At 50.5% G+C, this 26145-nt stretch overlaps 1 protein-coding gene across 1 annotated transcript in view; it reads right to left on the bottom strand.

The window, feature by feature from the left end:
- Positions 1 to 10749, bottom strand: part of Adcy5 (adenylate cyclase 5) — a 144035-nt gene extending 133286 nt beyond the window's left edge. Inside the window, exon 1 of the mRNA XM_005071526.4 lies at positions 8695 to 10749. Within this exon, the coding sequence (XP_005071583.1) occupies positions 8695 to 9828 (1134 nt within the window). The 5' untranslated portion in view covers positions 9829 to 10749. The remainder of the gene's footprint in view (positions 1 to 8694) is intronic.
- Positions 10750 to 26145: the final 15396 nt, after the last annotated feature.

Below are 26145 nucleotides of genomic sequence, written 5' to 3' on the forward strand. Positions count from 1 at the left end.
CACACTCAGTGCTGAAGCAAGTGTTCTAGAAACACATTTAACAGAGCCCAGGCCTTCCAAAGCATTATCGTGCAGAAGCCCAAGCTGCTCTCAGCCTAATGCCAGCAGACAACCCCTAAAAGAAGCCAAAGCTAGAGGAAGGAGTCGTCTCCCTAGCCTTGTCCAGCCCCATCACTGTGTTTCATATAGGATTTCTGACCCAGATGGAAAAGGACACTTGAAAGTAGGCAGCCAGCCAGTGCAGCCTGGGCAGTCTCCTTCTAAGGGAGGCACTCTGCCAAGCACACGCCTCCAGACACGCCTCAACATGGTGTCCTTGGTAGGTCTATCCCAGAGGCAGGGGACTGGATACAAGAGCAAGTCCTGAGAGAGCTGCAGTGAGTGTCCCCTGTTTCATATTCCTTGAAAAAACTCGACCGGGGTCAAACACAGCGAAAAAAGACTTCATGCAGTATCCCCTTCTCGGCAACTTTTTATACGTATTAATATGTTTAAAGCTTTTAAACTTGGGAATTCTGTTCAACCCAGTACAGCCGTCCCTCGAGGTCTCTAGAGGACTGGTTCCAGGACCCACCTCAAACACCCAAATCTGCAGGTGTTCGAACCCCTTATATAAGAGATAGCATGAGATTTACATATAACCCACACATCCGCCCGTGCACTACACCACTTCTGGGTTCCTTGTGTCACCTAATGCAGTGGAAGTGATGTGTGGAGTTATTATTAGGGAACAGTGACAAGAAAATGAAGTCTGTGCATGTTAAGTGCAGACTCACATATTTCCAGTTTGCAGCGGTTGGATCCACAGATACAGGCCCAGAAGGCTGACCATGCTTCCCAAACTTATTTGACACAGGCTGTATGCATGCCTATGAAACGTGGGCGAATGTCAGTCTCAGGAATACACTTAATGTGAGGCTCTAGGCTAAAGGCTATCCTGGGAGAGCTGGGAACCAGGTGAACCAAGCCACAGTCCTTCAGCCTAGCGCAGTGCCTGGGTCACAGGAGGCACCAACGACAGATGGTTATCAGAGTGAATGGCGAAAGCCGAGAGGATGACTGCATGATGATTTCGCAATCTGTGAAGCGGTATAGTACCAGCAGTGCCAGGCGGCAGCCCCATTTCTAAAGCATGCGTTTTAAATTGCTGCAGGAGAGTTTTGGAAGCCCTACTCAGAGTTTAGGATTACAACCCACCAAAATAGGCTTCCAAGCGAGCGGCTGGCTTCCTTCTGTGGAGGTGTTGGTCTAGCACTTCAGCGAAGCCTCGAGTCGGCGTGCAGACATCCACCCACCCCACCACCCATTCATTCATTTCATGTGTTCATTCAGACCATCACTGAGCACCTACTACGCGCACGTAGTGTTGGTAGACATGAGGCCTGGAGCCCCCAGGACCCCTCTGAAGGTACAGCTAGACTGCAGTGAGCTCAGTGACAATGCCCTATGCCCAGGGAGTCCTTAGAAGGCAGCTAGCAAGTGATGTCAGAAGCCTCAGCCCCAGAGCAGCAGTGTGTAAACCCCCAGAGCGGGGGTGGGGGGGCATTTCACGCTGACACACGAGGCTGGCCTAGAGAACAAAGCCCCTTCTGTCTCCTTGTGTTTTGTTTGTCTCCCCCTCGCCTGTGACTATGTCCCATTGTTCAGAGGCGACCCTGCCCCCACCCTCAAATCCTTCCTCCCCCCCCCAGACTAGCAGCGCCAATCCCTTTTTGCCTTTCCTTAAATCCTACCTCCCTCCTTCAAACCACCTCCTAATTCCCTAATCCCTTCCTATTCTCTGTCCTTCTCCTTCTCTGGTGTTTCCCATTCAGCAGAGAAAGGGCTGAGCAAAGCCTGAGGCAAGCCTAGCCTTCCCCTTCCACTACCCCACCCCCCAACAGGAAAGGGGGACTAGAATAGTTGGGGGAGAGGTGGGTAGATAACAAGAGTTCAGAGATGGGCATCTCCCCCTGAATCAGCACACCCTCACCAGCCCCAGCTGATCACACTCCGCTCCCGCCGGATGCTGCTCTTTCAGCAAGGGTCGTGCACTAGGATCTGGGCATGGTTTGTGGATGCCCCTAAGGATCCATTAGTGACTAAAGGGTTGCTCCCCAGGGGGACACGACTGGAGTGGAGGAGCCTTGGAGAAGTAAGCCCCTGCAGGGGTTCCTAAGGTCGCCAGGGGTATGAGCTATCTCCTGCATGACTTCCTGGCAGCCCTCCATAGTCGTTTTTTACAAGAGGATGTTTTGTTGTTGTTCTGTTTTGTCTTATTTTCCCAGCCAGGGTTTCTGCAGCCCAGACTAGCCTCAAACTTACCATGTAGTTGAGGATGACCTTGAACTTCTGGGCCTCCTGCCTCCACCTGCAATATTAAGACAGGGGCTGCTTTGCCCAGTTTATATCCCTGGCCCAAGAGGGTTGTAATAAAAGCCTCACCAGCTTTCTCTGCTACTGGTTCAAGATGTGGGCATGTGGTCCTACACAGGTTCCTGCCCCTACTGCTCAGTAAGCTGTAACACAATCCTCAAGAGACATGAGCCAACACAGGCACTGTGCCCTCGAGCCTCCAAAACTTTAGTAAATAAACCTCTCCTTTATAAATAAAAGTTAACTACTAAGGCCTCTTGTTAGAAAGATGAGAAATGAAATATTATACTGGGAAGAGCGTGATGAAGGGGTACACGGAGAACTCCAGGAGACAGCTACGCTGCAGGGTACACTAAGCCACAGAATCTTAAGGCTGAGGATAGCCAGAGAGAGAGCTCCTCTTGGCTCCCAACTGTGAGAGTCGGCCATTAAGACTACCAGGAGAGCTTAGAACACTAAATCCAAGCTGTTTTAAAAATAATAATAAGTCCAGGTTGGGGGACTGATTGAGTATAGCCCCCATTAACATGCTCAAGGCCCTGTATTTGAACCTCAGCACTAAAACAATAAAAATAAAAACAAACTATCTCTAGCCTCCACCCTAGACCCTTGGAAGTTACACTTTCTAGCAGCACCTGGAGGTGTGCATTTTCCAAAAACTTCCCAGAGGATAATGATGAGTCTAGGTTAGGGCTCAATGATGGACCCCCTGGGCAAGCACTTTCCTCTATAGGAAGCCTAGCGGGCAGCCTTCTGGACTTCACTGGTACACCCCACTGACAAGAGCATCTGGTTTGGTCACTGCAACCCCAGTTACCAGAAAGGTCTGAAGCCAAAATCAGTCCATTATTTTCAGCCATTTGCCCTAAAACCTATCTTTGGGAGCAACCAAAACTAAACTCTTCCTGTAAACACCAGCAAGAAATCTCAGCAGCAATGGCTGGTCTAGCTCATTTCTCCTCTGCACTATCCTTTACTCCATCAATTGTCCCCTTCAAATTGAAGGTCTTCAGTCCTCTAAACTTTAGAATTAAACACCATACTCCAGGCAAGATTTCACCCTTCCTGCAAACTGGATCTCCCATAAACGAAATCAAGATTCCTACCTGCCTTTCCCACAGCCACATCAAATATGAATTCGTGAAAGCTCACTGTCTGCTAACTAGAAACTCCCAGATTTTGTTCACAGTGCTGTTGAGATCTTTCCCATTTTGCAACAGGACATTGCCTTGAGAAGTGTGTGTGTGTGTGTGTGTGCATGTGTGCATGTATACATGCATGTAAAACCTTGCCTTTCTAGTTTGCTCCATTAAGTTTTGTCTTTGGGGAAGGAAATAAATGCTGATCCTGCCCTCTATGAGCCAACCTCCCCAATCTAATAAGCATGGATGAGAGAAGAACATGCCAGAACGTCACTTAAATCAATATACCCTAAGGATTGATGGGGACAAGCATGGTGAAGTTCCCTGAGCAAACGTTCCATTCCCAAGACTCCTGAAAAGTAAGTGATCACATGGTGAGCCTGCCACAGAAATGAAGTTAGCTGAGGAACTATGAAGGCCTTGTAGACCGGAAGTCACCCAGCTAGGAGCTGACAAAGAGAGACTCATTTCTGGGGTTCCATGCCCAACTCCCTACTCCCACATTTGACTGTAACCCTGGGGGCAGTTCCATTCACATCTCTCCGGAGAGGAGGTAGCCTGGTCCAAGTCTGGGCCACAGCCCTAGTCTCCTGTCAACTGTCAGCTTTGACACAGGGACTCATGGCCAGGCCTGTCTTCTACACAGGACAACTTGTGAGGGTAGGAAGAGGTTGTGTGTCCTCTGCAGGGACAGACACGTGTCCACAGCCCAAAGTCCTGAGCTCTTACTTAGACTGAATTGTGAACTGCGGACATCCCTGTAAATACTGCAGGAACATTCTGCCGCTCAGCTGAGTTGTCAGTAACAGGCTCCTCCCCACTAAGACCTAGCAAAGAACCCCACCCCCAACCCAGAAGCCTGCTCAAACTCCTGTCAGGATGCACTTTTACTCCTTCCAAGCACCCTGGCCAGCCTACCCAGAAAAGAAAAGCAGAATTGAAACCAATCAAGAAACATAGCCAGCAAATGCAACTAGCCCTGAGGGGAAGCAAACAGACCCTCCTCTGCTCCAGATTTAAAGTCAACCCCAACTTCGCTTGAGGATAGATTGCCCTTGCACAGAAACGCAGGTGATGAAGAGGTTACTGGTGACAGACAATGCTGGACCTGGAGAGTAAAAGTGTGTCCCCTTCCACATGACCCAGCAGCATACTTGGGGAGGCCATGGTGACCCATCAGAAAGCCTCTGGGCCATGTTCCAGAGCAGGCGGGTAGCTTCTCAGCAGGTGTGACAGTGCTGTGGAACGCACAGGCTGCGGGAGCATGAGGACCCGGGAGTAGATTGCTCAAGCCCAGCCCCAGCCTCAATGATTAAAAGAAGAGGGGCTGCACCAGCAGGGCACTCCCTGAGGAGCTCAGGTCAATAATGATAATTTGTTATCATTAGAATAATGAGAAAGGCCAGGGCTCTTGGAAGCTTGCCCAAAACAAGCAAGTCAGTGCTGCATGGATCTCTTCTGAAAGGCTTTCCAGCCACCCCAGCACCAGACAGACAGACAGACAGGCAGACAAGCAGACAGGCACACACACATATGCTTGTCCCTGGGCAGCCATGGGACTCCATTCCTGACCTACATCCTCACTCACCCCTTACTTCCTTGAGGCAGACATTCACATGTGCTCAGTCACAGAACATCACCCACACAGTGCCTGTGCCATTCTGATGGCTGGAACAACTGGTGACAGTTGTGGGTTCAAACAGGCACAAAAGAAGAAATGCAAGAAGCCACCAAACTAAGCTTCTCCCAAAGGGACCGGAGAGAAGAAAGACAAGGAGCTAAAGGAAGATGTGGTTCGACCAGGATGGGCATCCACATGGCAAGCTCCTGGAGACACACACAGGGTCAGAATCCTCTCCGCAGAAGCCGCGCCAGGCTGGTTTGATGTGGCTGCATAATAAAACACCCCACATTTGAACAGTGTTCCTACTTCCCAAAGAGCTTGTCCATCCACATCCCCTCCTAAGGTATCTCTGGGAGGAAGAAGGGACTATCTTTTCAGGCTCAAATGAACACCTCACCCCCATAGGTTTCCAAGGACATTGTCTTCAAAATAGTCTTTGGCAGCCAAGCATGGGTAATAGTTGTGGGAGCGTGCTTGTTTGTGTGTGAGTGCACACAGAGGCTTTATGTAGCAGAGTGGGATACAGTCAAACAAAAATGAGGTTGCCATGGCAACAGGCTCCAGCATCATTGCAGCCTATTAACACAAGTGAGGAATGTGTTTGGCAGATGCTCGAGTGTTATTTATGGTATGGGTGTAGCAGAGGGACCTCTAACAGGCAAAGGAGGAGAAAAAAAAAACAACCTATGACGCTCCTACTGTACCCCGGTGAGGGGACGAAGTGATGACAGCAAGACAGGAGCACAGGAGAGACTGAGAGGGCCAGGAAAGGGAAGTGAGAGAGAGGACAGGAGAACAAGCTGCAAGGCCACGGAAGGGAGGGGTGGGCAGATATCAACAGGGGGTGCTGGAGTGGAAGGGGCAGAAAAAAGGAAGTGAGGGAAGGAGCAGGGCAGAGAGAAGGGGCAGTGGAGGAGGGTGGCGGATCTCAGAGCAAGAGAAGAGCTAGAGACAAAGAAAGCCAAGAGAGAAGCACCAAGAGGGGCCTGGGGTCTTACTTGTCACCTGAGTGAAGACCAACATATTAAGAAACCAAGCACTGCTTCTCTGCCTAGAGCCAAGGACAGAGCCCGCACATCATAGTAGCTGGGCAGAATAAAATGCACAGACCAGATCATGCTAAGACCCCATCAGGCTGTAGGAGGACAGGGGGCAGCCTTGCAGAAGTGAATGAATGCTCACACAATTTACTGTTAGCCTAGTGAGTGATCCAGACGCCACGGGGAAGACTGTCAGAGCCCAAACACGAGGACAGGCTCGCCGTCAGGACCTGTCCCAGGTATGTGTCTTCATTAGGGAAAGAAACCTAAGTCACCCTCAAACATCTGCTGCTTTAGTGCAATCTGAGGCAGAAGTAAATGCTGCCCCACTACCGTTTCCCCAGCACCCAGCACAGTTTTTTCTCAAGAAGACAAATTCTAGATCAGGCATAATCTGAAAGGTAAATCAAGTGCAAACACAAAAAAGATACCATTTCTCTCAGAGGCCAAATAGAAAGAATGTTTGCGCTCCCCTGTCTTGGCCCATTCTTAACAAGATCTGCCAGACTTAGAGCAGATCAAGAAAAGTTAGGTATAAATCTAACCAAAATCTTGCAGCCAAGGAAAAAGTCTAAAGACCACAGTAGGAAAAGAAGCCTGGCGTGTGGATGGGTGGAGTGGAGAGGGAGGGAGGAACGGTTAGCCGAGGGACTGCAAGGGGAAGTCCACCTGGCAGACACGGTTGCAACTGGACCATGCTAAGAGGAGGGCTAGGGTAGCACCTTAGGGTTTATCTCCATCTCCTAAGAGCCTGTGTTCAGGGCTGCCTCAGATTATTGTCTGATCTCAAGTTCCCAAGTCTGGTTCTATGAACACCTTGACCTATCATGAAAACCTCCCCTGCCACACATGAACCAAGTGCCCTTCCTTCCAAAGAGAAGCTGCTCCCACCCTGCACTGATGCAGCTCCCCATCAGAGAGCAGGGCTCCATAGCAACGGTAGTAATGTTTTTCAAACAACAACCATGTCTCAAAAGATCTCTCACAAGTTCAAAGGTGATCTATAACCCCACACACACAATCTGATGCCAGACTGAAAAAACTACCACCACCACCAACTTGACCTGGCTCACTCACTAAACACCAACCAAGCTGCAAGAAATTACTAAATCATCACTAAGTATTCTGGGAGGAGGGGAGAGAGTGAGGAAGAAGCAGAGTTGGATATCCAAGGAGGTCACACTGGACAGGAATCAAAGTCAACAGTACCAGAGGATAACAGGCACTTCAACATGCCTCTGGGTTCAGCTCTAAGCAAGCAGAGGGGAGAAAGCCCTGTGTGGCCATGGGAGAGGATCCTTGCAGGAGGTGAGACTCCACACTGAGGACGCTGGGGGTGGAAGGGGCTCCACACATCAACCCCATTTTCTAGAAACCCGAGACCCAGAGAGGCTGTTCCTAGTCACAGTGTGCCCTGAAGGCTTAGCCAGAACCCCTATGACTGGAATTTCCTGCGGGTGAGGAAGCATCCAGAGGGCACAAGACAGCATCCCCAGTATTCAACAGGATCAAAGTCTAGCGAGGAAGGTAAAGTGGAGAGGAGCAGGACAGCAGTGACAACAGAACACTGCTAAGAGTTTCTATGAAGAGACAGATGTCAAGAGATGGGGAGGGGTGCGCAATGGGGTCCCAAAGTCAAAACACTCGCCTGCCACAAGATCCCACCTGATTCTCCAGCTGAGCAACACTCAAACAAGTCCAGCAGAGCTCATAAGCTGGGACAGGGAATATGCTGTGGATATCAGCGAGACTGTCTCACCCTAGGGTCAAGCCTGAGTCACCAATTAACCAAGAATCATAAGTTTAATGCCCTTCTGAGACCACAACTCAAGTCCCATTAGGAATATAAAGTTCCCACAAAAGCAACATCCAGGAGTGCCCATTGGAAGGCATAATGATGTCCAGCACAGCCAGAAAGGGGACAGACAACCGCCACAGACTCCTCAGCCGCTCTCTCACCTTTGCTAAAGGTAGAGTTTTTTGGTTTGGAACACTTTGGGAAAGGAAACAAACTTATCAGTCCTCCTTCAAGATCTTTCCAGCTCCCAAACGCCCAGTCTCTGGGGCAGGGTAACAGACTCCTCTTTAAGACTGGCCAAGGGGTGTCCAGGGTCTCTCTTCCACAGCTTCGTATCCAGTACTAGCTAATAAGCCCACGATGATGCTCAGGAAGGCTTGACTGCTAGAGGGCCCCGACATTTTTGCTGGGAGCCTTCTGTATACAGGGCCAGAAGTCTGAGAGAAAAGCAGGGGCTCTGCAATTTCTTTAAACCCTCCTTCCTCACTTGACTTGGCCACTGTGACTAGTCTGAAGCATGTCCTCTACCAGGCCAACAACATTGCAAGCCATACAAATGTGGTCCTTAGTGGATAAAGAGGCTAGGCCTGAAGGTAGGCCTGGAAGGCACATAGGCGTTGAAGCCTTGTTGCCCTGGTTGCAAAACTCTTAACTGACGTGGGTTGGATCCCTTTTCTCTAAAATCAGGTGAGGCCTGCCCACCCCTCAACCCAGTGTGGCCAGGTGGGCTCCTACCTGCTTCAGCAGAAACTGGTCCTGGGCGTTGGTGCGCAGAGAGATGGCCAGGTGGAGGGCCGACAGAAGCACCCCGCTGAGCACCGCGGCCCTCATGCGCACAGGCAGCAGCGTGTAGATGGTATAGATGAAGAACACGGTCCACCAGATGCCCTCGGAGGCACTGCGTGGCTGCGGCAGCAACAGGCCCACTACCTGGACGGCCAGCACTACGGCAATGAGTGCATAGCAGGCCAGGCCCATATGGTCCTGGTGGAAGGCTGCACGGTTGCAGAGCACGGCCATGATAAGGATCACGCCCACAGCAGCTGCCAACACGGCCAGGTAGGGTATCTGGAGCGGGGGCCGCGCCGCGTGGAAGGCCAGCATGACCAGGCACACGAGCACCAGCACGGCCATGAGCATGGTGAGGCTGCTCTGGTTCAGGCGGAAGAAGTAGCGTTGGTACAGCCGCTCCAGTTTGTCCGACGGGAACTTCTTAGAGCGGAATATCTGCAGCAAGGCCAGGCAGCAGGTGCCCAGCGACAGCACCGCGCCGGTCCCAGAGCCTGACCCCACTGAACTGCCGCCATCTCCGGACCTGTCTCCATCCTCGACGGTGCCAGTGCCCGGCTCCAGCTCATCGGCCGTGCGGCCCTTCCCACGACGTTCCTCCAGGCCCAGCTCCACCGAGCGGGGGCGCACCTCTGTCCCACCTGCGGCCGCTGCGGCCGCCGCCGAACTGCCGCCGCCGCCCGCAGGGGGCGCCCGGGTGCTGCCCCCTCCAGCCGCGCCCCGCCGCTGCCGCCGGCTGCCGCGACTGCCGTCGTCGCCACCGCGCTCCTGCCAGGCGGACTTGGAACGGAAGCTGAAGCCGAAGCCCCCAACCAGAGGGTCATCACCGCTTAGCGGAGGGTCGTCATCGTCCTCGCCGCGCCAGTGGCTGGCCAGGCGCTGCTGCTGCTGGGGGGTCACCGCCCCACCAGATCTCTTGGTAGAGCCGCGGGCAGACCCCCCGGGGGCGTGGGGGTAGCCATTGGCGCGGGAATCTGCTTCTCCCCACGCGGCGCGATGCTCTGGGCCTCCCCGGGGAGCCGGCGACGCCGCTGTCTGTGCAGCGTAGCCCGGGGGGCTCACGCTTTTGGAGCCGGACATCCCCCCCTCGGCCTCGTCGTCTTCTTCCTCTTCCCCCGGGGGCCGGGCCGGGGGTCCCCAAGGAGAGGGCGGACGGCCAAGTAGGGGGACCAGACTAGGGTCACACGTCGAGGGAGGCCCAGGGCCTTGAGCAGCAGCGGGACATCGTGGCACCCCCGTCCTGAGCGGTGGAGGACAACGGGAAGGCTAGCGGGGAGACAGCGCAGCCCCGAGGTGAGAAGTAGCTGCGAATCAGAGTCTAGAGTCCCAGGTCCGAGACGGAGTTGGCTCCGAGCGGGGGCAGCGGGGACAGCTCCGGCTGCTGCGCGGTGCGCAGAGACGTTCGGACTCCTGGCTCGCGTCGAGCTCGACGAGGGCCGAGAGTTGCGGATCAGGCGGGACGGAGAGGTGTCCTTGCGGGCGGCGCCTCTCCGAAGCTGGCAGTTCCCGGGCGCGGCGCTCTCCGCTTCTGCTTAAGCGGAGCGCAGCGGCTCTCCCGGCGAGGTGCTGGCGAGGGCGGCGAGGGCGGCTCGGCAGGGGTCCCGGCACGGAGACTCAGCGGGTGCCCTTTGCTCGCGGCGCACTGGGAGCGACTGGGAGGTGCAGGCTCCTGCCAGCATTATTTTCTTACGAGGGGTGGGGAGGTGGGATGGGGGGTGGAGAGGACGGGGGAGGGGGCGGCGGGCGGAGCAAGAGCTCTCGAGCCCTGGGGAGGAGGGTCCTGGAGCCCGGGGGGGCCGTCGCCCGCATCCCCCACCTCTGGCTGCGCGAGTGGGAGCGTGGCCCCCGCGAAAGGCGAGTCGAGCCTCCGGCGCGTCCGCGCAGGGGGCGGGGGCGAGGACCGGCTCCCGCGGTGCGGCCCTTCCCTTCACGCCTCCTCCTGTCCCCCAGACCCAGCAGGCTGGCCCGCACCCTCCGGTCCAGAGGGCTGAGTCGCTGGCTCCGCAAGCCCCCGGTTCCTCGCTGCCGGCGGCGGGCCCACCGTGGCCGGGCGCAGAACCACTACGCGGAGGGCGGAATCCGGCGCAGCGCCGCCGCCGTTCTGCCCCAACGCAGGCGGGCTTCTCCCGGGGACCACGGCATCCAGCGATGGAGGGCTGTGGCTCAACAGCAGCCCGCCGACAGGGACCGGCCAAAGAGCCGCGGCGCCCCCGGGGCGCTCCCGAGGGGGCCGCGGGAGCCCGGCTCCGGGCGCGCCATGCACGCCTCGGGCCCTGCGCCGCTCCGGCCGCTCGCGCCGCTCCTCCCTTCTCGCCCGCTCGCCGCCGCCGCCGCCGGAGCGCCCTCCGCATCCCCTCCTCCCGCCGCCTCCCCGCCCCCCGCGCCGCTCGGGCCTCGGCTCACAGCAGCGTGCGGCCGCCTCCGCCTTCTACCCTGTCTCGCCCCGGGCCCTGGCCCCGGCGCCCCGAGGGCATATTCAGGACCGATTTGGGGTCCGTAGAGACCCCATTCCCCTTCCTCACCTAAAATTTTCACTGCGCCCCTCCCTCCCTGATGCCTGGAGCCGGGTCAACCAGCGGATCCCTCGTCGGACCTGGGTAGCTGGCGATCCACCCTCGGCCGGGTCCTGCGCCCCCAGTCCTATCTCCCCTCTTTTTATTACCCTTTTCTCCCCCACCCCCATACAGCCCAACTTCAGCTACGGTGCTGCGCCCCCACCACCCTGATCCGGCTCTATTGGCCGCTTCCAGAGCTGTCAGACTCGAGTCCGGTGCTCTTATTGGGCGATTCTGTGGCCGGGCGACGGAGCCAAAGGAGGGCGCGCCGGGTGGGGGACGCCCGGGCCGCTACTGCCGCAAGGAACTGGAGACTAGAGTCCCTCGAGAGGACGGGGGGACCCAGAGCCAGACCCGGAAATGAACTGGGGAGGGATGCAGAGACCGAGGATCTCTGAGACACAGGAAAACAGCGAGGGAAAAGATGGAGTTGCTGGCAGTGGGTGAGGCCGATGCAGCCAGGGTGGGGCGGAGAGGACTGCTTTGGAGCATAGTTACTAAGAGGAAACACCACCGACAGCTGTGGGAATACCTGGCGTTTCCAAGGAGCTCTTTGCCTGTTCGTGACTAGAACCTCATTTGGGCTGTGATGGGGACAGGTTAGTTATTTCCTGTTTGTAAATGTGGAAACTGAGGCTCCAAGAACTTAACCAGCTTGTCTCCTAACCTGAAATCCTAAGATCTTTTTCTTCAGTGCTACGCTGCCTCCCACACCCACGAAGATGTTCCCAGGAAGGATGCTCATGGTCAAGATAGTCTTCTTGCCAGTCAGGAAAGCAAAAATGTCCCTTCTGGGGGCCCTGGATAAAGGCAAGGTGGTCAAGATGATACAGCTGAGAAGACATCTGGGTCTGTCTGGGAATGTGCCTCTTCAACTCCCTTGACCCCTAAACTGTCCTGCTGGAGCTCCGGCGGGCTCACATGGGGACAGTGAACCATAAGCCTTCAGCTCCTTCATACTTCCGCCCTCCTCCAAAGTTGACTGGGAGCCTAGAGGTCTGAGAGAGCCTCCTCTACTGGTCATCTCTGCTTACTGGAAGATGAACCTTTCCAGAATTACAAATTGGGAGGAGAAAAAAAATTCCAGGAGATTTGAGTAAACTGGGTCTTGAGTAATCACCAGCCTTTTAGTAATCTGTGATTAGTTAAATGGTACAGAAGCAACACGGACTTAGCCAACAAAACCCTAGTGCGTTGGAAATATGTGGGATGCTACCAGGAAAAGATGACCAGGCTAGGCCTGGAACTTATATTCAGGGAGAGAACTGAGCTGGCCAGTGCTTCCAGCATAGCCCGGTTCAGTATTCCAAGAGCCTGTCAGTGGGGGGGGGACGGGGGGAGGGGGACACGACACAGCATCATTTCCCACTGTAAGTGCCAAAAAGTTTCTGAAGGTGGAATCTGGGTCTAGCAGGGAAGATGGGTAGTATTTATTAAGCTTCTTGGGACTGTAGCGAAGTATTCTATTGTCAGTGTCAAACGCCAATAAGACAACACATTTAGTTGCGATCTTAATTGGCTCTGCTTTGTGATTGGGGAATGAAGCAACAGCTCGGTATAATAGACTGAGTGATTTGATGAGCTGTGTGGAAGAACTTTTCCTTTCTAGACAGAAAATGGCTGAAGAGGCAGAATCAGCACAAAGAGAGTATGAACCATTTCAAAGAGGTGAAACCAGAGCAGACTTCTGTCTGTCAAGACTGGCTTGTTCCGAAAGTTCACTCCTGCATATTTTCTCTCTGCCCCCTAATTTCCTGGAAGGTCAGGTGAATAACTTAGTGTGGCCTGCACTGGGACTTGAGCCAGAACACCTCTATTTTGGTGGGGTCTGTTGAGGCTGATTCAGTGACCTCCTGTAAATGTTATTCAGCAGCACATAGCGATCTTAAGGAAAGTGTTAATTACTCCAGCATAAAGATGAGAAAACACTCTTAGGGAATGAAGCCATTGTAGCAAAAATGGTATTTGAGAGACAGTTGGGGAATTGCCAGCTGTGTTCACAGAAACCAGGTGGACAGCAAAGTTACTGACCAACCTTCCGTCCTTGAACCTGCACTCATTCCTCCAGCTCCCCTTAGGTCACTCCTCCTCCCCCCTCCCTCCCCCTCCTCCTCCTCCTGCTGCTGCTGCTCCCGCTCCCCCTCCTCCTCTCCCTCCCCCTCCTCCCCTTCTTCCAGTACTGATAATTAAGTCTAGGATTTCTCACATAGTAGGCACTATCCCATTCTTTCAGTTCTGTTCAATTAAAGTAATCATTTTACAGCAAAAGCTGTGTATGGCTGATATTATTAATGTTTTTCATGTCAATAAGCATTCATTTACAAGACTCACCCTCACTGTTGTAGCTCAGGCTGGCCTTGAACTTGTAATCCTCCTGCCTCAGCTTTCTGAGTACAGATGTGGGTTACAGGTGCACACCACTATATTGGCCTAACGTCCGTTTTATTATTGGAATAGAAATTCATTAAATGAGCATGTTGGAATTGATATAACCAATGCTCTGCTGTTAAAAATTACTCACTGTCATAATCATTTTTAAAATGTTTTTACTTTTGTACCATTAGGAACAATGAGCATTTTGATAGATAAATCTTTATATGCATCCCTAATTATAGCCTTGGGAGAAATTCCTACAAGTACATTTGTTCAATCAAAAGACTGAGCATAATATCCCTTAAGATATTTCAGGAATCTGTCATCAGCCCTTGACTCTTTAGGTTCCAACTTTCCCTTGCCCTCGGATGCCTTGGGCCCTGCCCATAACTAATTCCTTTTATGTAAAACTAAGGCCATCTCCCAAGTAGCTTGCTGCCCCGTGTTCTCTCAGTCAGTGGAACGACTGGACCCAAGCTCTGTGAGTGGTGACCTGTCCATCTGTCTCTTCCTCCACATCCTCATTACTACCTTTGTCCAGATGGTACCCTCCTTGCCTTCCGACTCACCCTCCTTTTTTGTGCTTTCATCTGATCACTTGAAAACTATCCCGGCTGGCCCCAAACTCACAGAGATCCGCCTGCCTCTGCCTCTGCCTCTGCCTCCCGAGTGCTGGAATTAAAGGCGAGCGCTGCCTGCCCAGCGTGGAAAGCCCTTGTTAATGCCCCTGTCCCTCCCCCCAAGGCGGGTAGGCACTCCCACCTCCTCTGTCCGTGGCACCCTGCTTGCATCTCTGTCACATGGTATGGACACATTTACAGACCTGATACCACACGCTGCAGAATTAGTATTGTTCATCCTGTACCCAGGACTAAGCCTGGTCCCTGACAGATTGTTGCCCGATAATGAGCAGGATGGGGCCTCAAGTGTGTTGTGGAAGGGGCTTGCCGTGGTAGGTGGAGATGGACAGTTGGGTTGGATCCTTTGGTGCAATACAGAGGAGTGGTTTTGAAGACAAGTGGAGGTGGAGAGTTAGCTCAGTAGTTACCTGCCCCGAACCCAGGTTCAATTCCTAGCACCCACATGTTAGTTCAGAAACAGATGTAACTTCAGTTCCAGGGGATCTGACACCTTCTTCTGACCTCCTTGGTCACCAAGCTCACCATGTACATTTTGTACATGCAAACAAAATACTCAGACATAAAGTAATAAATCTTCAAAATTGTAAATAAAAATAAGGAAGAGGGGCTATGGAGATACTTGCTGCTCAAAGCATAAGGACCTCAGTTCAGATTCCCAACATCCACCTAGAAGCCAGGTCTGTAACACCAGTCATCTTAGGCAAAACAGAAAGTTAATTAAGAGACATTGCCCAAAAAATAATAAGATGCAGAGCATAGAAACAGACATGGGCATCAACCTCTGGCCTCTACAAATGTGTAACAATAAGTAACTAAAGGAACTCCTGCATTCGGGCCAGGAGCGTCCTGGTGTCAGGAGGCAACCTCTGGCAATGACAAGGAAAACTCAAGACTATGGACAGATCAGAAAGCTATTTCAGAGCAGCTGTAGTTTGGGACTAGAAGTGACAGAGTAATGAGAATAATGACACTGGCTAGAAGATTCCAGGATTGTCCCCTACGCTAGGGAGGAGTCCTTTTGATCAGGAGATAACTCAAGGTAAGTCAGGCCCACAGGGTGGAAAAGCAGTTCCTAAGGATGTCCAGGCTATACCGAGAGGTAGAAGGACCCCTGTTCTCAGGCAGAAGATTGGCCTCAGGCCTCTCTAGAATAAGTGCACACATTGCCATTGGTAATTGTTATGGTGGAAGCTTCACCCCAGCCCCTAGCACCCATATACCCAAAGAGTCTGGAATATTTTGGTGGAAGTTCCAACCCAAGCCCCCTCCCCTATCTCCCTCCAAACCCTGCTGCATCTCAGAAAGCCCACCAAATGATAACCCCTTTCCCAGAGATACTCAAGACCACTCCCATGGGGTATTTAAACTGCCCCCCAGAAAATAGACATCCAGTAGCATTGTATCCATTAAATGTGGACTTTTTCTAATTTGGTTTGATTTGGATTGCTGTATTGGTAAAGAGGCTTACCAGGGTGCAGAAACTTTTCAGTAAAGTCAGCCCTGTTCTCCAGAGCACCAAAGGTCTTTGAGAGACCTATCTGGCCATCTACCCCCTCATATCTCAGTTACCCTCAAGAGCTTCGTTCACCACGACTCCAGGCTACCCTCTTTGAAAAAATATATCTACTTTTGAAATCAGAATGTTGGAGCATACATGTTTTAGAGTCTGCTGAAGTTCCTGTAGTACTGATAGTATTCTCCTATTTATACACAGTTTTGCCCACGCTGCTTAAGATCCCACCAGTAGACTGTCATACTTTGGGCTAACAATCATTAAAAAAAAATGAATGCAGAAAATCCAGAGACAGAAAGTAGGCTAGTGGTTTTTGAGGCCTAGGAAAAAAGAGGAATAGAGATGGCAGGTAATAAGTAGACTTAGGGTAATGAACATGTTTTAAAATTAGATTATGGTGATTATTGCATGACCATAAATATACTAAACCATTGGATTACAGAGTGGGGTCTCTGGGGAGATGGCTCAGCAGGTCAAGTTCTTACTGCTCAGACATGGGGATCAGAGTTCAATCACCAGCACCCACATACATGCTGGGTGTGGTGGGACACATAACTGTGACTGGGGTTCACCCCATGGTGTGGAAGTTCTATCTCTGGGGCTGCAGAGATGAACCAAAGAGTACTCTCTGCTCTTCCAGAGGACTAGAGGTTATTTCCCAATACCCACATCAGACAGCTCACAAACCACTTATAACCCCAATATCAGGAGATCCAATGTCCACTTCTGGCCTCCCAGGACACTTGTATGTAAGTTTGTATGCACACACATGCACATACACTTTCACACACATACATAAAAATAACTGTTGGAAGTTATATCTCAATATAGCAATTACAAAAAATAAGTACAGCCATGTGGTGGTGGCACACGTCTTTAATCCCAGCACTGGGGAGACAGAGACAGGAGGATCAAGGCCAGCCTGATCTATAGAGTGAGTTCCAGGACAGCCAGGGCTATACAGAGAAGCCCTGTCTTGAAAAACCAAAAACAACAAGTAAGACATAAATAACTATAAGTGCAGGTGTTCTTAATAGGTTGAAGGACTTGTGACAGGGCTGTGGGTGTGAAAAAGTATAAGCAACTCACTGTAAATCAGTGTAAATGGGTGTTATCAGTGCATGCCCTGCCCGAAAAAGCCATTAATACTTAGGAGTAGGGACCAGGCAGGAAAAGGGAGAAGGCTTGGAGGCATGTAGAACTACAGTATGGAAAGCAATGGGCAGATGAGTGTAGAAATGGAAAGCCATTAAGGACTTAAGGTCAAAAATGAATTTTCCCAGGCTGAGGATGGCTCAGGTGTTAGAGTCCATGCCTAGTGTGCTAGCTAGTTCCTATGTCAATTTGACACAAGCTAGAGTCATTTGGGAAGAGAGACCCTCAATCGAGGAGAGGCTCCCACCAGATTTGCCTGTAGGTCAATCTGTGATGCATTCTCTTGATTGGTGATTGATGTGGAAGGGCCCAGTCCACTGTGAGCAATACTATCCCTGGGCAGGTGGTCCTGAGTGCTATTAGAAAGCAAACTGGGCAAGCCATGAGGAGCAAGCCAGCAAACAACTCTCCTCCGTTGCCTGTACTTGAGCCTCTGCCTCTAGGTTCCTGACCTGCGTGAGTCCCTGTCCTGACTTCCCTCAGTGATGGACTGCGATGTGGAATGACAAGGTGAATAACCCCCCCCCCAGTTGCTTTTGGTCCATGGTGTTAATCACAGCAATAGAAACTCCAACTAAGATACCTAACATGTCTGAAGCTCTGAATCTATCCTCAGCAGTGCATAAGCCTGACATGATCCAACACACTTGTCATTTTCAGTACTGTAGAAATAGAGGCAGGAAGATCAAGGCTATCCTCAGCTACACAAGAAGTTTGAGGCCAGCATGGACTAGAGACCCTGTCTGAAAATAAAAGAGAATGTTCCCTTCTAGCCTCAGAAGGAATCATTAAAAAGAACAAGTTCTAAGAACACATGGCTCTCGCTCAAGCACGTAGGGCCCACAGGATCTGTAAAAGAAATGACAAGGTGAGTGTGGTGCTTCATGCCTGTAACCCCTCACTCAGGAGACTGATAGGTGGTGATCAGTGAGTTCAAGGCCAGTGTGGACTACACAGTAAGTTCCAGGCCAGCCTTAAAAAGACATGAGACCTTGTCTCCAAATGGAAAATAAGGGGTTGATTAGGCAGTAGTGACACACACCTTTAATTCTAGCACTTGGGTGACAGAGGCAGGAGGATCTCTGAGTTAGAGGTCAGCCTGGTCTACAGAGTGAGTTTGAGGACAGCCAGGGCTACACAAAGAAACCCTGTCTCTGGGAGAGGAAAAAGGAAAGAGAGAGAGAGAGAGAGAGAGAGAGAGAGAGAGAGAGAGAGAGAGAGAGAGAGAGAGAGAGAGAGAGAGAGAGAGAGAAAGGAAAGGAAAGAAAGGGAAAGGAAAGGAAAGGAAAACTAAGGGACTGGAAAGATGGCTCAGTGATTAAGAGAACTGGCTACTCTTGCAGAGGACCCAGGTCAATTCTTAGCACCCACATGAGGAACTAACAACCAAAACTCCAGTTCCAAAGGATCTAATGCCCTCTTCTGGTATCCCCAGGCAAAACACCCATATACATAAAATTATGTATTGGTGTGCTTCCAGGTTTGGACCACCTGCCCTGTGTTGATTGGTCAACTGGTTGCTATGGCCCATAGGCACTCCCAGGGCGGTTGCTATACTCTGCACATCACTGTAAAGCACAGTCCCACCAGCTAACTTCTGATTGGTTCCTTGCCACAAGGAGGGCATCTGACCTCCTAGTGACCAGGACAAGAGTGGCAAGGTCATGCAAGCACATGTTAGCCTGTCATGGCTGCTGAAATGGGGGGCTGGTCACTACATGGTCACTACACTATGGAATAGAGATGGACTTTAAACTCCTGATCTTCCCACCTCCACTTTCCAAGTGCCAAGATTTGTCCCACTATTCCTAGCTATGTCAAGGACCAAACCCAGAGCATGTTAGACAAAGGCTCTACCTCTATGCTACACTCCCAGCCCTTCTGAGTACACATTTATTAAGAAACATTCACAGTATGAAACACATACAATGGCTTAAACACCCTCAGCATACGAAAGAGGGACTGAGACCTGACTTTCAGGAGTGAGGAATGACCCAAAGGACAATGTCCCAGGACCAAATTCATCTGACTGCTACTCTAATTTTTCTTCCAAGTTGATCAGTGGGAGGGTCCAGTCTCAAGGTAAACAGGAATTACAGAGAAAGTCCCTACTTTGGGACAGAGGGGAAGTGGAATTGAGAACAGAAGGCCAGGGAGACCGGAGGTCTGAGTTAGCTAAAAATTGTTCATCTCATCAAAGCATCCTACTTTCAGGGATCGTTTCTCTGAGTGCAACCAGGATGCAAAGGATCTTCCAGATCACCCACCCCATGCCTACTGCCGGGTAGAAAGAACATTTGCATTTTCAGAGCAACCCTAGACTTCAAATTGAATGATGTGACTTTCCCAACAAGAACAACTATCCTTTCTGGTGTTGGGGTAATTAACAGTTTAGGGAACTGGGTGTCTGGAGGGCAGGTCTGGAGGGCAGTACTCAGTATCTTAGACCATGGCCACAAATGCTTTGGTCCCTCAGAGCCATCCTCCTTCCCAGCCTGTGTTGCATATGAATCCTGAGTTCCAGAAGTTAAGGGTATTAGCCCTGTGCCTCTGGCATTCTCCTACCTCTGGCATCCTTGCCCTGGAAACCAAAGATGGGAAGTCTGCATTTGGCCAGACAGTGCGAGTGAGGGGGGGTCACCTTTAAACTTGTGGGCCTGGGGGAGCAGGAACCCTGCAGAGCTCAGAATGAGCCTGGAAATGGCTGATAATAGCATGATCCTGCACTCTTCCAGGTGTTGGCATTTGCATCTTAATGGAGGCGGCTAATGCCTCCAGCGAAATGAGTGACTAATAGGTTATTTCAATTGCTACTGGAGGTGGATGGGAGACCCTTTGTTTCCCAGGACCTTTTAAAGACCCTGCAGTCACCGCATAAGGCCTTCAGCCCGTCTGCCTTTGAACTCCAGTGCCCACATTCCTGCCCTTGCTTTTCCCTGCATCTCTTCCTCCTAGAAATCTGGAAACGTCCCAATGAGTCATTGATTCTTTCCCCACGAACTGATTTACCCATGTGGAGAGAAGACTGCTGGGTAGAGTGGAGTTGGGGGAGCCCAAAAAGCTTCAGAAGGTGCCACCCCAAGAAGTTAGAGCCTAGGGATTCACAGAGAGCTGGAAGCATAAGCATCAGCTCCTAATCACAAATGGGCCGTGCTGCTTATGTCCAGTGTTCCTGGGGCGATCCAGACAAGAGGAGGAAACTAAAAGAAAGAAGACCCCCCCATGAGTCAGGGTGATCTGGAAAAGCTTGGAAGGGGTATATGAGGGAGCCTGAAAGTATACAAAGAAGTTAGATACAGAGGCTGTTGATGTAAAAACAAGACAATAGCTCCCATCTTAAAGGGAGGATAGTTATTCAGGAGCCATTTTGAGTGACCACGGCCCAGGAATACAGATTTAGGTTACCCCCAAATTTCATATTCTAACATGGAAGCAGTTGCACTTTTTAAAAAAAGTTTTACAGAATAAATAAAGTCATAAAACAAAGCAAGTTTAAAATGCATTGGTGGATGGGGGTGGAGTGGGCAATGTGGTGTTTGAATGAGAAGGCCCCCATAGGCTCATATATGTGAATGCTTGGTCACCAGGGAGTGGAACTGTTTGAAAGGTTTAGAAGGATTAGGAGCTTTCTTGCTGAAGAAAATGTGTCCCTGGGGTGGGCTTTGAGGTTTCAAAAGTCCAAGCCAGGCCCTCAGTGTCTGTCTGTCTGTCTGTCTGTCTGTCTGTCTGTTTCTCCTGCCTCCCCCACATCCCCCTATTGCAGATCAGGATGTAGAGCTCTCTGCTACTGCTCCAATACCTGCCTCCACACCCCATGCTCCCCATGATGACAATGGACTAAGTCTCCAAAACTGTAATCAAGTCCCCAATTCAACACTTCTTTATATAAGAGTGGCCTTGGTCATGGTGTCTCTTCACAGCAATAGAACAGTGACTAAGATAGGCAGGGACAGCAAAATGGGGGAAGGGGTAGTCATTTAGTTCTTGGACAGGCAGAAGCTAGTATTCTACGAAGTTAATAGCCTCTAGGACAGTAGTTCTCAACCTGCGGGTCAGACCAGTTGGGGGTCAAATGACCCTTTCACAGGGGTTGCCTAAGACGGTTGGAAAACTTAGATGTTTACATTATGATTCTCAAAAGTAGCAAAATTATGGCTATGAAGTAGCAACAAAAGCAATTTTATGGTTGGGGATCACCTCAACATGAGGAACTGGGGGCATCACAACATGAGGACTATATTGAAAGGGTCAGAGCTTTAGGAAGGGTGAGAACCAATGGCCTAAGAGTTTTTATTTATTATCCCAAGACATTAGTACTGACATAGAGTAGGGCAAGGAATGGATGTCCCAGAAGACTGAAACTAACCCAAGATAAAGCAATTAGCCTCGAAACCTGCTCGTCAATATTTTCCACAAATATAGAGGGGACATCCTGGTTCTAAGTTCTTAGTCTTTTCCTGCCCAAAGACTCTTATTTTTTTCCCATTTTTGAGACAGGGTTTCTCTGTGTAGCTTAGGTTCTTCTGAAACTCATTATGTAGGCCAGGCTGGCCTTGAACTCACAGAGATCCACCTTCGTCTGCCTCCTGAGTGCTGGGATTAAAGGCGTGTGTCACCACCCCCTGGCTGAGTCTATTCTTAAATTTGTTTATTAATGAACCTAAGAACCCCAATAGAGGACTCTCCCTATTAGCTTAGGAGTGGTGGAAGCTACTAACACATTGTCTCAAAGTTTTACCTAATAGTCAAAAATGTTAGGTCAGAAACAAAGGGTAGGAAATGGCTGTTAAGGTGATAAAAGACAACTCAAAAGAGTTGAGTCTTCTTTTTTTTTTTTAATCTTAAAAATGGATCTTTGGCCAGGAAGTGGTAGTATATGCCTTTAATCCAGCACCTGGAATGTAGAGGCAGGCGGATCTTTTTGAGTTTGTAGTCAGCCTGGTCTACAGAGCTGGTTCCAGGACAGAGAAAGCTACACAGAGAAACCCTGTCTCAAAAAACAAAACACACACACAAACACACACACACACAAAACAACAAAACCAACCCCCACCCCAAGGACTCAAATAGAAGCCAGAGGTATTTTATTAGCATTAAAAATGAAAAAGGCCCCAGGAGGGCAGGTGAGTTTGTAAACTGCAGTAACTCCATGAGGAAGAGGATGGAGGAGAGATGGAAGAGGTCGCAAAGCCTGATCAGTCCTGTGGCAGAGAGCAGGCCGTAGAGACCGTAAGGAAGCCCACACATTATGAGAAAAAGCGTTCTTTGATCTGGCCAGCCTCCAAAAGGAGGATAAAAGGAAAAGTTACACCTTGTTGAGCCAGGTGACTCAGTTAATAGGGACTGTATGAGGAAGTGGCAATTCTGGGAAAGAAGGGTACACTATCTCCATAAAAGGATAATTATTCCACCTGTCTCTTTAGCATAGCCGGCTGAAGGGGAACCCAACTCCAACTGTCCTGGGGGTGGTCTATTAGCTAGGTGACTAACCCAGCTCAAGAAAAATGTTAGGTCTCCACCCAGGGCAGAGATTCTATTCTCTTGGCTAGGAGTTTTTCCTTAATGGGCCTTTATTGCTACTCTAACACCAAGAATGGTATATGATCTGAAACCTACAGAAGAGACATCCCCATCCCGTCACCTACTCCCACCCCCATCTGCTATTATCCATTTTGATGTCCCTACCTGTTATTTCCATTATTTGGTAAGTATTTGATTTCTGGCTTTCTTTTATTCTGTGGTCATCGAAAGTCATGTAACCTCTTTCATGATGGAATATGCCATTCAGAACAATCTGGGTCCATTCTCACAGCCCTTGTCACTCATATTTGACTCAGAATAAACTATATATTATTTCTTCTGGAGCAAGAGCCGTGTTTTCCATTGACATTGAAGAGATTTATTTTCCCACAGTTCTGGAAGCTGGAGGTCAAGGTGGCTGTCACACCTGGATGGGTATCACAGCTGGTGAGAACTTCATGCTAATTTAACTCAAGTGTAAGAAGGCACACTCCCCATGTGCATATCTCTTTCATTCCTACCAAAAGGCATTCATTCATTCATTCGTTCGTTTGGCTGTTGAGCAGAGTAACTCCCATACCTCCCTGTACTGCTGTGTTCCGGAATTCATATTTCAACATGTGAATTTTGTGGAGACACTCTCAAGCCATAGTAGTGTATATGGACTACCCCTCAGCCCCCTCCCCCACACAGGGTCTTGTTACAGACTAACCCCAGACTCTATAATCTGCTTTCCCAGCCTCCTGAGTACTGACATTACAGGCATGTATACATGGCTGCTATATACATTCTTTTAACTTAGAACTATACATAATTCGTGAGCCTATTATAAATTTAGTGATTGAATTAAATGACAATGAATTGCCAGTCTCAGGAAGAAGAGTGGTTTTTGTGTCTATGGGGCAGTGTGTTCACTAGGCCTTTATTCCAGGCTTTGGAAGCCTCTTTCAAAATCTTCTTGGTGTCTAGAGGTCCACAGTCCCCAACTTTAGAAGCCTGGTCTGTGCTTTGCTATGTTTGGTTTGGCTCCCTGGCCAGGCTAATGGATGAAAACCCATTATCGGACAATCTGATACAATCCGCACCCTAGGCTATTGCTGCCTCTTCAAACTGCTCAGCCAAAAGGGCACCTTTCCTCCTCCCAAACCAGATGAGCCCTGCTGAGAGTGGATACAGCAAGGAAGCCAGCCGGAGCCTGGCTACTTGGCAGACACTTGTCTCAAGCCAATGTAATTAAAGGCAGCAGCAAGTAAGTGCCTATTAATTTTTCATTAGGAAAGTCAAAAGCAACCTTCTTGGAAGGCGGCGTCATTGAACTTCAGGTTTGGTGGTTGGAAGACTGGGTTTCCCCACGGTGGAAGTGCTTGCTTCCGAAGTGCACAGAAACACTCGCCCGGGGAGCCCACAGCTTCCTGCTAAGCCAGGATCCTGACCTCCTAAGCCAGGATCCTGACCTCCTTCTTCAGAGACGGTTGTACTCCATCTCCACTATCTCAGTGATTACTGCATGGACCTGGTATCAGGCATCAGTGCCCCAGACTTGGCCTCCTTAAATTATGCTTATATATCACTTTATAGTTTGAGCCCTATTTTGTGTGAGTGTGTGGGGTGGTCTTACTAAACTCTTTCAAGAGAGCACTAAATGGGAGTGGGGGTGGGGGTCATGTTCTGAAGTAAGAAGAGGGAAGGGGGCACTTTGGTGGTAGCAGTTACTACAGGGTTGACTGCTGGCATCACTTCAGCCCACCTCTCCTCCTCCTCCTCCTCATATCTCCTTACCCAAGCTTTCCACACACGGCAGAAAGTGCAGCCACACAGAAGTGGCTTCGATGGACGAGCACTAAAGCAGGAGTCATCTTGTTGCTAAACCCCATCCTGGGGGAGAAATATCTCCGCCTTCTCCTAAGGTCCCAGTGACAAACTGAGGCACAATCAAAGTTCCCCGGGTGAAGCCAGTGAGTTTATTAGGCTTCCTTAAAGAGCTTGGGTGAAGGGTTGCTTCCCGGAGTGTGGGCCCTTCCCCACCAGAGGCTGTATTGGAAAGTCTTTACCCATTGGGTATGATATCTTTCCCTTAGCCACATAGATGGAGCCACACCGCCTGCAGGCTTCCCTGAGTTATAGACTCTGGTCCCTCCCCAAGGCCACAGGTGCAAGGGAGCAGCAGGAAGCTGGGGGGGGGGGCTCATGTCCCTCCCCATTCCTCTGTGAGGGGGGGTTAACAGTCAACAAAGCCCAGCTGGGATGATCTTTTGCAAGTGGGCACACCTGAACGCCCCCAAGATGGTGGTTGTTGGTCTCAGACGCTAATCCTGTGTGACTCATCTCCCCTAGTTCCAGCTGTGCACCCTCAGACAAGTCCCTTCACCTCCTAGAACTGCAGAGTCACCAAGGACATGTCCCATGATGTCTTGTTACCAGGAGCAGGATAATGATGAAAGTCCTTTCCAAATGATCCCCCCTTATGTCAAGTGGGAAATATTCCCAATAATAACGAATGAATACATTCACTCTGCACAGATCCGAATGTTTGTTTCCTAGGCTGGAAAGAGGTACAGTTCTGGCTCTCCAGCTCTTGCATACATTTATAGAGGACTGGGATAAATATTTTCATGTCTGTGCTGCCTGTGTACCACCCCTCTAGCAGCCTGGAGATCTGCTCTTTCATCTTCTGTGTTCAAAGCAGGGCCCCCAGGGCCTTGCAGATGAAGTCTCTGGTTCACAAAGACCTCCCTGCTTCCAGGATACTGCCAGCCGGCGGCCAGCCTGCCATGCCTACTGGCGAACCGTGCTGTGTCCTCCTGCAGGCGTGGGTGGTGATTAGAGTGGCCTGGAGGGGGCCAGAGTGGTGCTAAGTGTTCTTTCTCCTCTCAGTGGCCTCTCTGCTTAGCCTTGGAGTGGTCCTGCCCAGGCTGTGCGTAGCTGGCTCTGCTTCTGTGATGGGCAATTGGCAAGCCAGGCTAGGTTAGACTGCTGGGGCTGGCTGACCTTCCCCAAACCCAGATAATCTCTCTCCCTGGCAACAGGCTAGGCTACCGAAGGACTGTGACAGATTGCAAAATCCTGGGGCTGGGCTTTCTAGAATTACTTTAAACAAGAAAATAATACTGATTCTTCACATTTGTGTCATGCTTTTTTAAAAGAAAGAAAGAAAGCAGTGCTTAACAGCTATCCAAGGAGAAGGCAACCCTGAGACTGCCTGGTGGAGACCGACCCAGGTGAATGAGAAAAGGCCTATTCTTGTTTGCTCCTAACATGGAGAGTATTAGGAGAAATAATTTCCTCTATAGATGTAGATATTGGAAATAAAGGAGTGACATAACTTAAGGTTCCACAGAAGTAGGAGCAGAATTTGACTGATGAGCTTTTCTTTCCTTTTGGTTATTTTAAAGTAGGCAGAGAGAATGAGATCGAAGGGCCTGGCAGTTTTCCTTGTGAACCCGAGACCCTGGCACAGAGACACACTGGGTTCTTAGTCTTGTGGTGCATAAGGGACGATGCCCTAGTTTGCATGTTGAAAGCAATGAGGAGGAGGAAGAAGAAGAGGCAGTGCAGGGCATGAAAACTTGAGTATCCTTCTGAAGGGTTCTTCTTGTTAAGATCATTGAACAAATGAGCGAATTCAACAGATAGGTGTGGC

Source organism: Mesocricetus auratus, unplaced genomic scaffold (assembly GCF_017639785.1).
Source record: "Mesocricetus auratus isolate SY011 unplaced genomic scaffold, BCM_Maur_2.0 Super-Scaffold_100008, whole genome shotgun sequence".
NCBI lineage: Eukaryota > Metazoa > Chordata > Mammalia > Rodentia > Cricetidae > Mesocricetus > Mesocricetus auratus.